The sequence below is a fragment of the Mastomys coucha genome, unplaced genomic scaffold (assembly GCF_008632895.1).
Source record: "Mastomys coucha isolate ucsf_1 unplaced genomic scaffold, UCSF_Mcou_1 pScaffold20, whole genome shotgun sequence".
Taxonomy (NCBI): Eukaryota; Metazoa; Chordata; class Mammalia; order Rodentia; family Muridae; genus Mastomys; species Mastomys coucha.
In genome coordinates this window covers 4,642,349-4,657,209 of record NW_022196903.1, presented here as the reverse complement: position 1 = coordinate 4,657,209, position 14,861 = coordinate 4,642,349, and the positions used below count along the sequence as shown (strand labels likewise).

General features: G+C 38.0%; 1 protein-coding gene across 7 annotated transcripts in view; it reads right to left on the bottom strand.

Moving 5' to 3' along the window:
* Mios (meiosis regulator for oocyte development) overlaps positions 1–14,341 on the bottom strand; it is a 27,493-nt gene extending 13,152 nt beyond the window's left edge. Inside the window, exons 1-7 of one of the 7 annotated variants that reach the window (XM_031381159.1) lie at positions 14,116–14,341; positions 12,988–13,129; positions 11,679–11,737; positions 9,868–10,074; positions 7,051–8,384; positions 6,675–6,773; positions 517–771 (exon numbers count right to left, since the gene is read on the bottom strand). In XM_031381159.1, the coding sequence (XP_031237019.1) occupies positions 517–771; positions 6,675–6,773; positions 7,051–8,344 (1,648 nt within the window). In that variant the 5' untranslated portion in view covers positions 8,345–8,384; positions 9,868–10,074; positions 11,679–11,737; positions 12,988–13,129; positions 14,116–14,341. The remainder of the gene's footprint in view (positions 1–516; positions 772–6,674; positions 6,774–7,050; positions 8,385–9,867; positions 10,075–11,678; positions 11,738–12,987; positions 13,130–14,115) is intronic. The other 6 variants (XM_031381160.1, XM_031381156.1, XM_031381158.1 and 3 more) reach the window with 6 other exon arrangements.
* Positions 14,342–14,861: the final 520 nt, after the last annotated feature.

Here is a 14,861-nt window from a genome sequence, read left to right as displayed (position 1 = left end):
CTATACTGGTCTATGCAAAAATATCATTTAGTTTCCTGCCAAAGGAGCAAGTACACACTATAATACATCCAGCTGTTTGTAGTAAGAGTGCTTACAAATGAAAACAGTTCCAATATTCATCCTTAATGTATATGATCTGTCTTTAAAAAGAAAAACAAGGGGGCTGGAGAGATGGCTCAGCAGGTAAAAGCACCGACTTGCTCTTCAGAAAGTCCTGAGTTCAAATCCCAGCAACCATGGTGGCTCATAACCATCCATGAGACCTAATGACCTCTTCTGGTGTATCTAAAGACAGCTACAGTGTACTTACACATATAGTAACAAATAAATCTTTAAATAAATAAATAAAGATACATCTGTTTTTATTGACCTATACCAAGGCACATATAAATGGGATTGGCTAGCATCTACTTTTCCTTTGAATGAAAAAGATGTTGATTAGATAACTGAAAATTACTCATATCCTTTCTTGAGAGAACTCTATGAACTGCCAATTCTCAGAACATAACCTAATACCTTTTTCTGAAGATGCTCCTTCATTCAGGATTTGGATTGCTCGCCGAATATCCAAGTTGAACAAAGCCACAGCAGCAGCTCTTTCCCATTCTCCTTCTTGCACAAGTGAGTTCAAAAATGGCCCCACATCTACATCCGTTCCTTTCTTTATCCACCCACAAAGCTGTAATGCTAAAATCCTCTCTTCATTTAAGTTCTGAATATCAGTTTGTTTATCCAAGCCACTCCAATTATGTCTGCTGCTTTCTACCATTCCTAAAAACAGAAAAGTTTTATATTGTTTTGTTTGTTATTTTGAAATATATTAGCAAAAAGTTCAGCTTTACAAAGAAACATTACAATATTTAGAATATTCAATTTCTCAGCCATAATCTTGCAATAACATAAATAAGCAGTATACCACAAATAAAATGCTTTGCACCATAGTTGAGTTGCTAAGAAGCTACTGTTATAAGACTAAATGTTTGGGCCCACTAAGCTGAGTCTCTGCTTCAACCCTCTAACCCAAAACAGATCCCTCTGTTATCTAACTCACTTGTTTCCTTTATGACCTGCAGACACATTTAATACAACCTCTCATACCTGTTCTCTCACTAGAACATAAGCTCCAACAGGTGAGTAGTTTTGTTTTATTTGCAAAGGATGCCCTCTGCCTTGGAGATCCAAGGCACTTGAGCTTTCTTCCTTTTCTCTTCTTCTGTATATACATACAAGGAAGGGCTGGACCACCCCTGTCTATTATTATATAGCATATAACTATTCATATGGGTAAAAAATGAGATTTTAGTCATCAAAGGACTTCTAGGGAAATAATAAAGAGAATATACAATAGGAATGACCTGACTATGTCCCACTCTATTAAGTTAGTAAACTATATATTATCTTTTTTAATGAAAAATAACTTACATTTTCATAACGTTACTTACACCAAAATTATGGGAGCTGGTTATCATGGCAAAGTAATTTCATTTAGGGTATGACTTGATGGAAAATAGAGACAAAACATACAAACATGAAGTTCAGGGATTCTCTCAACTACAACAAATTCCTAAATGTTTTGAAGCTTTATGATCAAATTGTCAAAAATATATTATTTTCAGATAAAAAAATTATGGCATAGGGAACATGAGTATCCATATAGAAAATTCCTTTATTTAGTAATTTATATTTAACTTACAACAATTATATATTTATGTACTTATAAGTATCAATGCTACTTATATAAATAACTAGATCAATAGCAAACAGATGAGCTTTTAGAATTCAGTCTGCTGATTGCAGGCAGCATAAGGTAGGGCCCCCAAGGTTTCTTCAGCTTGGGAACCACAGCCCTGAATGACCCTCTCCTCTGGACTTTAAGCTGAAATCTGTGATTTGCTTCTAAACAACAGCAGAGCAGAGCAGAGCAGAAAGACTTTCACAGATGTAGCTAAGATCCTTGCCTGTGAGTGACTCTATGGGAGATATGTGCTCTAGGCCTTCAGTAAACAGGCCAACCCTTAAAGAGAGTCAACAAGTAAGAGGAGCAGTACAGACGAAATCTTCTGCTGTCTTAAAGCAGGCAGAGCTGCCATATTGATAAAGTAATCTGTGAGAAGGCAGCACAACAAAGAACTGCCAACAACCTTCAGGAGCCATGGGTAGGGCCTGACTATCACCCAACCAGAAAGAAGGGCAGAACTTAGTTCCACAACTGTAAGGAACGCTCAGTCTCTCATCTCAGCCTCTGGTCGTTAAACCCTAAAAATGCCACCCCTAGCCCCACGCCCAGTCAATAAAGGACATGTGCATTCTTCTATCTAAAGCCAAATCTCATCCAAATCCAATTCCTTCCCATCCCTAGGAACTTTCCTTTATCTCCTACATGTATCTTCAACCTGTTTTGTGGCTGCTGAACTTGACCAACAACCACATGAATTTGGAAAAGTCAATACTCTACCTCTAAAAGGAAATAGTAAAAGTTTAGCCACTATGTTCACTATGTCACTGTTTTGTGACACTGAGCAGTGCCCAGTCTTCTGACTCATGGGAACAATGAGATTCTACAACAACTTATATTATAGAAAAGTAGCAAAGGGTCCAAAGCTGGCTAACTACAATCTGTCAAGGGGGTCCAAACAAACATTAACAAGGGAAAAATAGCTAGGTGTGGTAGTGTATGCCTTTATTCCCAACACTAGAGAAGCAGAGGCAAATGCATGTCTGTGAGTTCCAAATATAAGTCTGGTCTACATAGTGAGTTCCATAACAGCCATGATTACATAGAAAGAGCCTGTCTCAAAACAAACAGAGAGAAAAATAATTAAAATATGTCACTTTTAAGTTAAACTTTATATATGTACATCTATGTATATAAATAAATTCACTTAGTCTAAACACTTACAAAGGAATAAGAGTAGATCTAAGCTCTCTCCTAAACCTAAAATTCATACTTTTAAATAACTTGTGTGGTTATCACCTTGATGGTAGTTTTTGATAAGTCTAAAATACTATCCATGTAAGTATTTATTTTAAACTATACCTTTTTGCTTTATGGAGAAATTGTAAGATGAGTTGTTTAAAATTAATTACATTTGGAAATTATTGTTTTGTGGTGCGGTAGATAAAGCCCTGGCCTCGAATATGCTAAGCAGGTACTTTTATCCCTGAGCTAGGGCATTTTTCTCTATATGATAGGCATGTAGAGAGGTTGAATATGGCACATGAACTCAAGACTTCACATATGCTAAGCATCAATCTATTGCTAAGCAACAAACACTCTCATACCAAAAGTATTTTTCTCCCCAAGACAGCCTCTTATATAGTCCATGCTGGCCCTGAACTCATTATATAACCAATGATGGCCTTAAATTTCTGAGCATTCTGCCTCCATCTCTGAAGATATGGGAATACAGGCTTCACCAACACACTCAATTTTATGCAGTGCTGGGAATTAAACCTGGGGCTTCCTGCATGCTAGGCAAATATTCTTTCAATTTTTTTTACTTTTAAACAGACCATTTTTAACTTAATGAACTGAACTCTGGCAGCCAAGAGATTCTTAGCTTGGCAACTATGCTATGGTTAATTAGGGTTATCAAAAAAATGTGACACCACCGGGCGGTGGTGGCACACGCCTTTAATCCCAGCACTTGGGAGGCAGAGGCAGGCGGATTTCTGAGTTCGAGGCCAGCCTGGTCTACAGAGTGAGTTCCAGGACAGCCAAGGCTACACAGAGAAACCCTGTCTCGAAAAAAAACAAAAAACAAAATAATAATAATAAATAAATAAATATAAAAAAAGACATTAAAAAATGTGATATCATGAATTTCAAATGTATCATACTACAATTTTAACAACTATAAAATTTTAACATATCTATAGAAGAAAAATAAAATATACATTATATGCAGTACAAATAGAAAAACCTGTATTTACTAAAGCTGATATTGCCCATATTAATAGAATCAATATTTTACTGTTTGCAAAAGGAACAAGTATACTCAAATATTAAATTACCAGGTTAAAAAAAGTCTCAAATCAAATCAGATGTGTTTGTATGTCACACACATATGTATACATAGACATACACTATGTATGTGCATAAAATATGTGTGATAAAATAATACACTTTATAAGAATACTTGGTGTAAAGTAAACACAAGTTCTTTGTTATTTTCTTCCTTTAAGTCATTTTAACATATATGTTTTACAGATCAGAATTATACTTTTTCTTTCTTTTTTTTTTTTTTTTTTTTTTTTTTTTTTTGAGACAGGGGTTCTCTGTGTAGTCCTGGCTGTCCTGGAACTCACTCTGTAGACCAGGCTGGCCTCAAACTCAGAAATGCGCCTGTCTCTGCCTCCCAAGTGCTGGGATTAAAGAGGTGTGCCATCACCGCCCAGCAGAACTATATTTTTTCAAGTGTAAACAAAATTTCATTGTGTTGGATGAAAAGCTGGCCAGCCTTTTAATATATAACCTTCTTCAATACTAAAAAGACAGGTATTGGTGTGGGTGAAATGGCTTAAACAGTTAAGTCCTAGGTACAAGCCTGATGACCGAGTTCCTTCCCCTAGAATTCACATAAAAGGCCAGACGTAATGCATTTGTGATCCCAGCACTCCTAGAGGAGATGGGTGGTAGAGAGGGAACTCTTCAGGGCCTGGTAGACTGGAGAATAAGGTTCATAAACAGTCAGAGAGACACTCCCTCTGCAAGGGAGATGGCTATAAATGACTCCCAAAAGCTGTCCTCTGACATCTACATGTCCACAATAGCATGTGCATCCCACTCACACAATAATTATATCTATAATACTGTGAACATGGTTTTTCCAATCAGCATTTAAACATACTTACTTAATCGCATGCTGAAACCAAAACCAAAGCAACAACAGCCCTCCCTCCATTCTATGCTAGCCCCTGCTACTAGTTGCCATTTTATCCTCCCTTATAGAGCCCATGTTTCTAATTATTTATAATTGATGATTTCATGTAATACTGTTTAGTTGTTTTAGTTAATTGGATCTAAGTTGACTTCTTTCCCTTTTATACATGAATATATGTGGTTCCAATGTATTTTCTACTCTCTCCTTTCTGGTCTTACTCTGAAAGTTTTCATCTATCTCCTAAAATATCAGTATTTCTAACATACTGCTTTCAGGTTATATTTTTTCTCTACTCTAGACTATTATCCCATTGCCCAATACTATAAGTTTTATCAACATAGTACTTAATTCTTGGTGGCAGTAGTTTTTAATGCACAAATCCCTGTATATTTAGGTTTATACATGGTGATCATATATATGCCTACCTTTTTACTTTTGTTAATAAATAAGGCAGTTTCTCATTAAACTTGCTCTACTATTTCTTTTGATAAAGATTACTTTCTGGTATAGTTCTAATGGGAAAACACCAAAATGAAATAGATCTGAAGCTGTCCGTTCATCTTCAGCACTGTGTATCAAAATAATTTCAAAGTCCTCAAAAAGAAAACCCACTATAACAAATGCAGCAGCTTAACTGAAATGATAAACATGCTCTACAACAACAACAAAAACAAACAAATAAACAAAAACATGTTATTGTGCATTCTATGTTACTTGTAACATAGTGAAGGAAGTCCTATAAAGAAAATCTACAGCACTGGAGAGATGGCTCAGGGGTAAAGAGCACCAACTGCTCTTCTGGAGGTCCTGAGTTCAAATCCCAGCAACCACATGGTGGCTCACACCCATCCATGATGAGATCTGATGCCCTCTTCTGGTGTGTCTGAAGACAGCTTCAGTGTACTTACATATAATAATTAATAAATCTTTGGGTCAGAGCAATCAGGGCCAGAGCAAGCAGAGGTCCTGAGTTCAATTCCCAGCAACCACATGATGGTTTACAACCATCTGTACAGCTACAGTGTACTCATATACATAAAATAAAAATAAATAAATCTTATTAAAGAAAAAAAAAAGAAAATCTACTCATTTCTACTATGGTTTTAACCAAATAACGTGGATTATATTTCTAGCACCTTACATAGATGGAGTACAAATAAACTAATAAAACATAGGGGTTGAATCCTAAGAGACAATGTAACATAATCACAATAAATTCTCGTAAAGATAAGAATAACTGTTTAAAGCAGCCACCTTCAAGGTTTAAATAGTTTATCAATTTAAATCTTAATTTATCCATTGGCTGATTCCTTCACTTACTCAACAAGGACTTCCAGTTCTTCAGGCTAGGCCACATTTCATATCATATCATAGTCCTTGTGAAAGGACTTGTAGCAAATAAAAGGGAACTTCAATCACGATTCTTTTAATTTACTCTTTACAAAACAAGATGCTGCGATAAAATTCAAACTAACAAGCAGCATTTTATAAGTGAACTTGTATAGTACCTCTCTTAAAGTGAGTCTTCAAATAAATAGCACAGAATCATAAATGAATAGGCTTAAGGAAAGTCTATGGACATCAAAGAATCAAAGTTGCTTCCATAAAACATTCCAGACACAACTACACTCAATACACTTAATAATTCTCTAAAATATTCAAGCCAAAAGCCAAAAGGATAAATGATATTTCTGTACAGTCCTGAAATAATCCCTTTTTAATCAAAAAGGGATCAAGTAAGAGTGCAAAAGTTATAAATGTATTTAAAAACATAAAATGGAATTTTCTTACCCAAAGATGATTTTACTATTGATTTAATTCCTGCATAAACCAATGATCCTTTGTTGCCTGGAGATTTTTGATCGATATCTTCTGTATATTGCTTCATAAGTATTTAAATGCATAGGAAATACTACTGGCAATCATGCATATTAAAATATTTCAAAATTAAAATTATTTTAATTAGGAGCCAATTCATAAGAATCTATACAAATAAGATAGTTTCACTTTACTGACCACTTTTCTTGCTGCTATTCTACAAACTAAAACTTTAGAAAGTTTTAAACAATTTTACTTCAGAATTTTAGGTTATATAATTTGTATCTGTATATAAAACATTTATCATGCTACCCAATTCGCCTCAAAAAGTTAACACAACAAAGGATATAGTGCAGAGTATACCAGAGTGACTTGAGCTGTGGGTCTTCATTGCCAGCTAAAATGTGGTTTCTCCACACCTGTTCTGTATCAAGTCCATACCTTGATAAAGCGCGAAGGCGCATTTTTGTTGCTATATCTTTTTCTAAGGAATCATCACCTTCTTCTTCTGCACACTCATACAAATGGCGACCACAAGCCCACATTAAAGATGGAATTGGGCTCCAGGCAAGAGAGATCCTTTCAAATACAGTGAAGTCAGACATTGTTCGGTTGGGAGTCACAACTATCATTCGATTTTGACTCGTTGGATGCCATGCGAAGGAAGCAATGTAATTGTCACAAGGTTGCACACTTCTTTCAATTATTGTGGGTTCAGTTTCATCCCCAATGGGAGTGGGTGTATGCTGCATATCATATAGCCTAATAATATTACTATCCCTTGTTAACGTGGCAAGCAGACCTGTCCTAGTTGGACACCATGCTACTTTTGTCAAGGGCTTTGGTTGTTCAGTCAAAGTCAAAACTGGCTTCTCAAATTTTCTAAGATCCCATATTGCAACTTGACCTTCATAGAAGGAAGCAACACGATCATGGAAATAAGGGTCTACTGTCACTCCTTGAACAGCTTTTGTATTTACAAACATCTTCTGGCTCGTGTTCCGAAGATCAAATATGGCTAGGTTACGATGCATGCCAGCAAGAAGAAGTTTCTGGTCTCGTGGAAGCCAACAAAGAGATAGACAAGCATCATTCTGCCCTAACTCATACAGTGGTTTTGTTACTAATAATGTTGTTTCAGCTTCACCTGCTGAAAGTCTTACTTTTTCCATGGGAACAATATCAGGAGTATATTTGCTGCAGATATCCCATATTAGAACTGAAAAGTCAGCTCTGTGTTTGTCTAGACCAGCAGCAAGCCAGTTACTATCCAGTGGATTCCAAGCAAGGGTATTGCATTGTCGAGCATGTTTTGGAACAAATTCTTTTCCTATCAAATCTTTAAACTTAGAGTTATGATCTTGACCAAGACTTGTAAGTACAACTCGACCATTTGCTTGTCCAACTGCTAGGAGACATTCAGGATCATAATTGAGATACCATGCAACACATTTCATATAGGGTGTATCTGAATTTATTGACAGTAATGTAGCTGCAGAGTCTTCAGATAAACGTAATGATCCAGCTTTGAGTTCTGAATTCACAGCCGATTCCACATGATAAAGGCTCAATTCTGAGTCACATACAACAAATCTATCAACCTGGTGTGGTGCCCACAAAATATCAGGCTTGGTACCGCTCATGTTTATTGATGGGTTTAAAAAGTCCAGTCAGGTCCATTCACTAAAAGTGTTAAAAATAAGAGGTTTAAAATATCAACAAAACGCAATCCTTATGTTCAAATCTCTATACAAATACCGTCTTTTCCTCTGTGACTGTATTTTTCTCTCCACCTACAGATTCAAGACGATATTCTTTTGATTAAAAATGGAAACAGAAGAATAACCACTTCCTCTAAGAAAGTACTCTAGGAGGCATCTGAGAACCCTATCCTGGCTTGATTTCCGAGGATGAATTACTAGGGCCTTCAAATTAACCTTGGGTTACTTCACTATGAGTAAATTAATAAGTATTATACCTGTGATGGGGGAAAACTTAAAAGGAGTATGAATCACTACCCTAAGTACTGGTTAGGGCAGCATTTAGAACTCAATGTAAATATTCTGTCTGTGCTAATACGGGAATGTCTAGCCACAGAGCTACTAAGCACTCGTTAACTTACTCCTCCATAATTTAGCAACACAAATTTGAAGTATAATATCATGCTATGACATTTGTTTCTTTGACTTTCAACATTAAGAATCAGGCAGAATAAAAACTGGAATGCATAAAGGAGATATGAAATTTATTCTAACTTATCTATAATTAGTTATAGGATGATTTTCTCATCTACTCAATAATAATTAGATTAGTATTTCCCAAATTTTACTCATTCATGGACCACTTATAATACAATTAGTTCTTTTTTAAAATCTGATCAACTTTAACTTCATATGTAGTTTTACCAACCATGAGTAGAGTATATTAATTATATTTTAATGTATGCTAAAATAAATATATTAAAATGTGCTTGATTGTATCTTATCTAAAAAACCTCATCTCTCTATGATTAGCAGTATATATGCAACACTTACTTTGAGAAAAATGAGTTAAAGAGACCACAAAAGGTTCTTAATTTTCAGTTATATAAGCCTACATAAGTTCTGGGGGTTTTTTGTTTTGTTTTGTTTTGTTTTTTCAAGACAGTGTTTCTCTGTGTAGCCCTGGCTGTCCTGGAACTCACTCTGTAGACCAGGCTGGCCTTGAACTCAGAAATCCACCTGTCTCTGCCTCCCAAGTGCTGGGATTAAAGGCATGCGCCACCACCGCCCGGCAGTGGAATAATTTTTTTTCTGTTTGAAAAATAAAGGCTGGATGCAAGTATTAAGTGCTACCAAGAGGTTGGCAAGAATAGGTTAGATACAAAGTTAACAAAACATTTATAAATTTCACTGTGGTTATTTTCAGTTTTCAGAACATATGGTCTGCCAATATCTACTGCAAGTATCAAGTATAAAGATGAAGATACTTTCCTAATAAAGATATTCTTTGATAAATATTCAACTCTCACATAACTGCTTTACCTTCTGATCTTGCAAACATTTTTAGACATGAAATCTTAATATAGAATTTCACAGACTTCATATTTCTCTAACTTTAAGAAGTCTTTTATTTTTAATTATGTACATATATGCATGTCTGTGATTTGTGCACATGAGTGCAGTACCTTTAGAGGCCAGGAAACAGTGTTGGATCACCTGGAGATGGAGTTCCAGGCTGGTGTGGTTCCTGGAAACTGAACTCACGTCTTCTGCAGGAGCAAAGTGCTCTTAACCTCTGAGCCATCTCTCCAGGTCTCATATAATTTAGATCAGAAAGAAACATTCAGAAATTCTCATGCTGGCTTTATTTTCTTCTTCAGCACTTCTGAGGCCTAGGATCAGTCATTTCAATTATATTCTTAATATCACTTCTTTTTTATTTCTCTTTCCACTTTGTTGTGTGTCTTACCTTTATCCAAAGTAATTTACTTCTTTCACTTCTCGACTCAGGGTATTACACTGAACATATTCTCAAGGTGCTATAGACTAACTATGAGAAATCAAGGCACATATAATTTCTAGTCTGTGGCACTAGCTCAACAATTCATCTTTCTACTATGATCCTTAAGAGTCAGAGTAACCTTTGTGTTGTGCATGTGTGAGCATATATGATTTATGTGTTCATGTGTACAGGTGTGTATATGTAGGCCATAAGTCATGTTAGATGTCTTGAAGAAGCACCTTACTTTTCATGGATTCTTTGAGAAGTTCATACAATGTATTTTGAACATATTCTCTCTTCTTCCTTATTCCTCCCAAATTTTTGTTTTCTTTTTTCTTTTTTTTTTTTTAAAGATAACCCACCTAGTTCAATTTGTATACTTTATTTTTTTTAAGCAAAGTCCCTTACTGAATTTGGAGCTCACTAATTTGCTGGCAACATGAGTTGGCCAGCAATTCCAAGGGATCCTGGGATCTTTGCCTCTCCAGTGCTGAAATCAGGAGTATACATTACCATGTCCAGCTTTCACATAGACTCTGAGAATCCAGACTCATGTCTTCAGGGATGTATAGCAAGCTCTATACTTAGTCATCTCTTCATACCAGAATAATCATTATATAACACAAGCAACCAGTTTACACAATTAATTTACAAATCTGTAAATACCTTCAGCCTCTACCTGTTGCTCCTGGGAAACCTTACTTGCAGTGTTTTAGCTACAATGCTTTTCTCTTCAGTTCTTGGAATTCACTCCATTCCCCAGCCATCTGTTATCTTTGTAAATAATGTTCTCTCTGGCTGACACTCCTCTCATTTTTGGCAAAATAAACAGTCTCAACTTTTATGTTCTCTTGCCTAGAAATATACTCTCATCAAATAGTATTCTCTCTCTTTAAACCTCATAGCTGAGTCTCTTGTATTAGATTAGGCCTTCAAATACAAAAAAATGAAATATCTTTTGTTTTCACTATACTTCTAATACACAGCATAGAACTAGCCAGTTAGTAGATGATTAATATCTGCCTAGTGAAGGCATGTGTTCAGGGGTCCATGAACACTTCTCACAACTATTATTTCAAAGTTTTACGCTTTGTTCATGCTTTCACTTTTTCCTACCCCTGAAGAATCAACATTTCTTTTTTGTAACAGAACCTGACTCTAAGACAAGAACAAAGCCATCACTATTATAGTTGGATCTAGAGATGGGAGAACCAAAAGTAAGGAATCCTAAAAGTGGACTGCTCTAATACATTGTATTCTGTTTATTCTGTAGCTGTTCATTTAGCACGTTGTATGCACGTTGTTCTCAACTATGGGAATACAGTGATAGATAGGGGCAGACTAAAAACCCTCTTCTAACAAAGCTGCAGTCTAATGAACAGACACATACAATAGAAAGTCTGACAACTGAAAAATGAGGAAGAAGGGAAGAAAATCATATAAAGACAGCAAGGAAAAGTAGACAGCACCTAGAGTAAGGGATAGTGCCCATACCTAGATTCTCACAAATAGACGAGGCTTCTTAAACATGTCTTGAGAGTCTCCCTACATCCCTGAAAATAGAAAAGAAAAACTCAATACATATATAAACACACTTTAACCAAGGATTCCATCCTACAGCCTTACTCCTGATACAAATTATATATGGTAAAACAAAACAAAACCAGGTAGAAAAATCCAATTTAAAAGTGTTACTGTAAGCTGGGTGTAGTAATGTACACCTTGATCCTGGCATTTGGGAGGTGGAAGGAAGTGGATCAAGAATTAGAAATGACCTCAGATACAGGAAATCCAGTCTCAAAAAGAAAGAACAATAAGGTTACTGTATGTGATGGTTACTTTTAATCACCAGCTTATCACAGCCCAGAAGCACCTGACAAGAGAACCTCAAGGAGGGATTGTGTGGATCAGATTGGCATGTGGCCCAACCTGATTGTATTACGTAAAGAACATCAACCTATTGTGGGTGGTACTATTCCAGTAGGCTAGGGGATCCTGAGTTGTCTGAGAGTGGAGAAAGCTGGCTGGGCAGGAAGCATGTACATATTACTTTACCGATTCCAGCTCCTAACTGCAGAAGTAATGTGCCTAGCTGCTTCAAGTTCCTTTCATGCTAACTTCTCTAGAATGATGGACTGTAACCTGGAAATGTAATCTAAAATAAACTCTCCTCCTTGAAGGTGCTTCTGTCAAAGTATTTTAGCACAGCAACAGAAATGAAACTAAGACACTGTAAATTGAACATTGTGATTTAGACGATACTCAACGAAGAACCAGTCAGCATTCCCAATGCTACATCTATAAAATACTGTTACCACTCACAACAATGACACATACAAAAATCACAGAACTTTTGAGTTAGAAAGGAACTAATAAATCTTTCTTATTTTGTGAGGCACTGAACACAAGAACTGACATTTTGGTTTTTGTGCCAGTCTGTCAACTTCCATCTTAGACCAGTGCTGAAGAAAGGCACTGTTACCTAATTTGCAGGGCCCAGTGCAAAATGAAAATGTCAAGAAGTGACAGTGCAGCTTTAATCTGCTAGCCAGTCTAAATGCTAGGCTGGTGCTCTTGCATAGGGTTCCACACTACAAAGATGGCCCTAGAAAACCAGTATGTCTATAACCACCATGTTAAGAAATCAAACACTCTATACAAATGGGTTCCTGCTTATTAACATGCATAATATGAATATGAGAGAGAATAAAAACAAAACAAGCAAATAACAACAACAACAAAACAAAAAACTAGTAAGGGCTCAGAAATTCTTTCAGCCACTTATTAGCTTAGACTCAAGTACCTTACGACTTGGGTAACATCTACGTAATATCCACCTCACAAAGTTCTAACATCAATGATGATGAGTTCTCACACATGTTGGTATTCCTATTTACTTCTTTCAACCAGTCCCAGAAGTGAATGCTTTCACATGCTGAAGACAACTGCAAAATCCATGGAGGAGATAAGAGTTGGCAATAATTTAGGTCCTCACCTTCAAGTTTAATAAGTGTTCATTTCCCTACAATGGCTCCCAGCACATCAAAACCATCAGAGAGTCCCTGTTCACACCAGAACATCCTTAACACTATCCAAAAGAAATGTAGTGAGCCACCACTTATAATTCTTTAGCAGGCACATTTCAAAGGTAGCAAATGAAATTTAGAATATTTTTTAATTTAACCTATCAAATAAGAAATAATTTAAAATATACAACCAATGAAAAGAAATACGAAAGTTCTTATATTTTTATTAAATCTTGGGAATCTAGTCTATACACTTATAAAACAGCTCAACCCCACGTGGCAACCGGACACACATTCAAAACACTATAATAACGCAAAACATACAACTATGTGGTTTTTCTTTCTTATCGCGCTAAATAAACGACAGCAGTTTCAGGAAACCTGGAGTACTACCATCCCCACAAGACACTGCACATCTACATTTTCGTTAAAATATAGTTATTCAAAAGGGCCAACAAGAGCAGTTCTTTGCTGAGCAATTCAGCAAAGCAAGAGAGGCTCCATCCCTCCCAAGGAATTTGCATTATTCGTGTTGGTAGGGAACAGAGCTCACGGGGTGACAGGCCCTTTTAATAAGGATTTTATTGGGTACAACTGGAACTCTCATCGCGTTGTTATTCCGGGTAAACCAGGAATCTGATCGTGACTCCCACGGTCCAGACCCCTGGCTGAGCCGCTCGGCAGCGCGGGGGACGTAACGGCACAGTCCCGCCCCGGGCGCACGGAGGACGGTCGCCACGCGGCGGCGGGCCGCCTGAAGGCTCCCCACGAGGCCCGCCGACCGCCCTGTGCCGTGACCATCCCACTGACCGGAACGCCACCCGCTGGCGAGGCTCTGAGGAAGCGGCCGCGGCTGCCGCCCCGGGCCTCTCGCGGACACACGCTCCGGGGCTGCACTCACTGACCTGAGGAGGTGGCGTGTGGCCACACAGACGTTTCCGGCCTCTACACCGCCCCTCCCGCCGCGGGAGACCGGCGTGGGCAAGATGGCGCCGAAGCGCGGGCGGTGACCCAGGCCGCCCGCTGGGCCCACTAGCAAACCACCCCAGCGCCTCGGAAGCAGACCTCCGCGCCGCGAGCCCCGCCTTCCCCTCGCCCAGCACCGCCCTAGGGCGGGGCCACCGCGCTGAGACCCCGCCTCCCTCCCGAGCGCTCCGCCCTTGACTTGCGCCCCTTCCGTCAAGTCTCGTGGGCAGGGCCACAGCCTAGAGTCCCCGCCTCCCTCGCGAGCGCTCCGCCCAGTGTGGGCCTGCCCTGAGACCCCTTCCCCCGCAAGCAGGCTATTTTTTTTTTTAATTTATTCTTATTAGGTATTTTCTTTATTTACATGTCATACGATATCTCCTTTCCCAGTTTCCCCTCTGAAAAAAAAGGAAAAAATAAATAAAATAAAAATAAACAAAAACAAAGAGCAAACCCTGTCTCCTCCCTCCTCCCCCTGCTCACCAACCCACTATCTCCCACTTCCTGGCCCTGGCATTCCCCTACACTGAGGCTTAGAACCTTCACAGGACCAAGGGCCTCTCCTCCCATTGATGACAGACTAGGACATCCTCTGCTATACATATGCTGCTGGAGCCATTACTCTCACCATGTGTACTCTTTGGTTGGTGGTTGAGTTCCTGGGAGCTCTGAGGGTACTAGTTAGTTC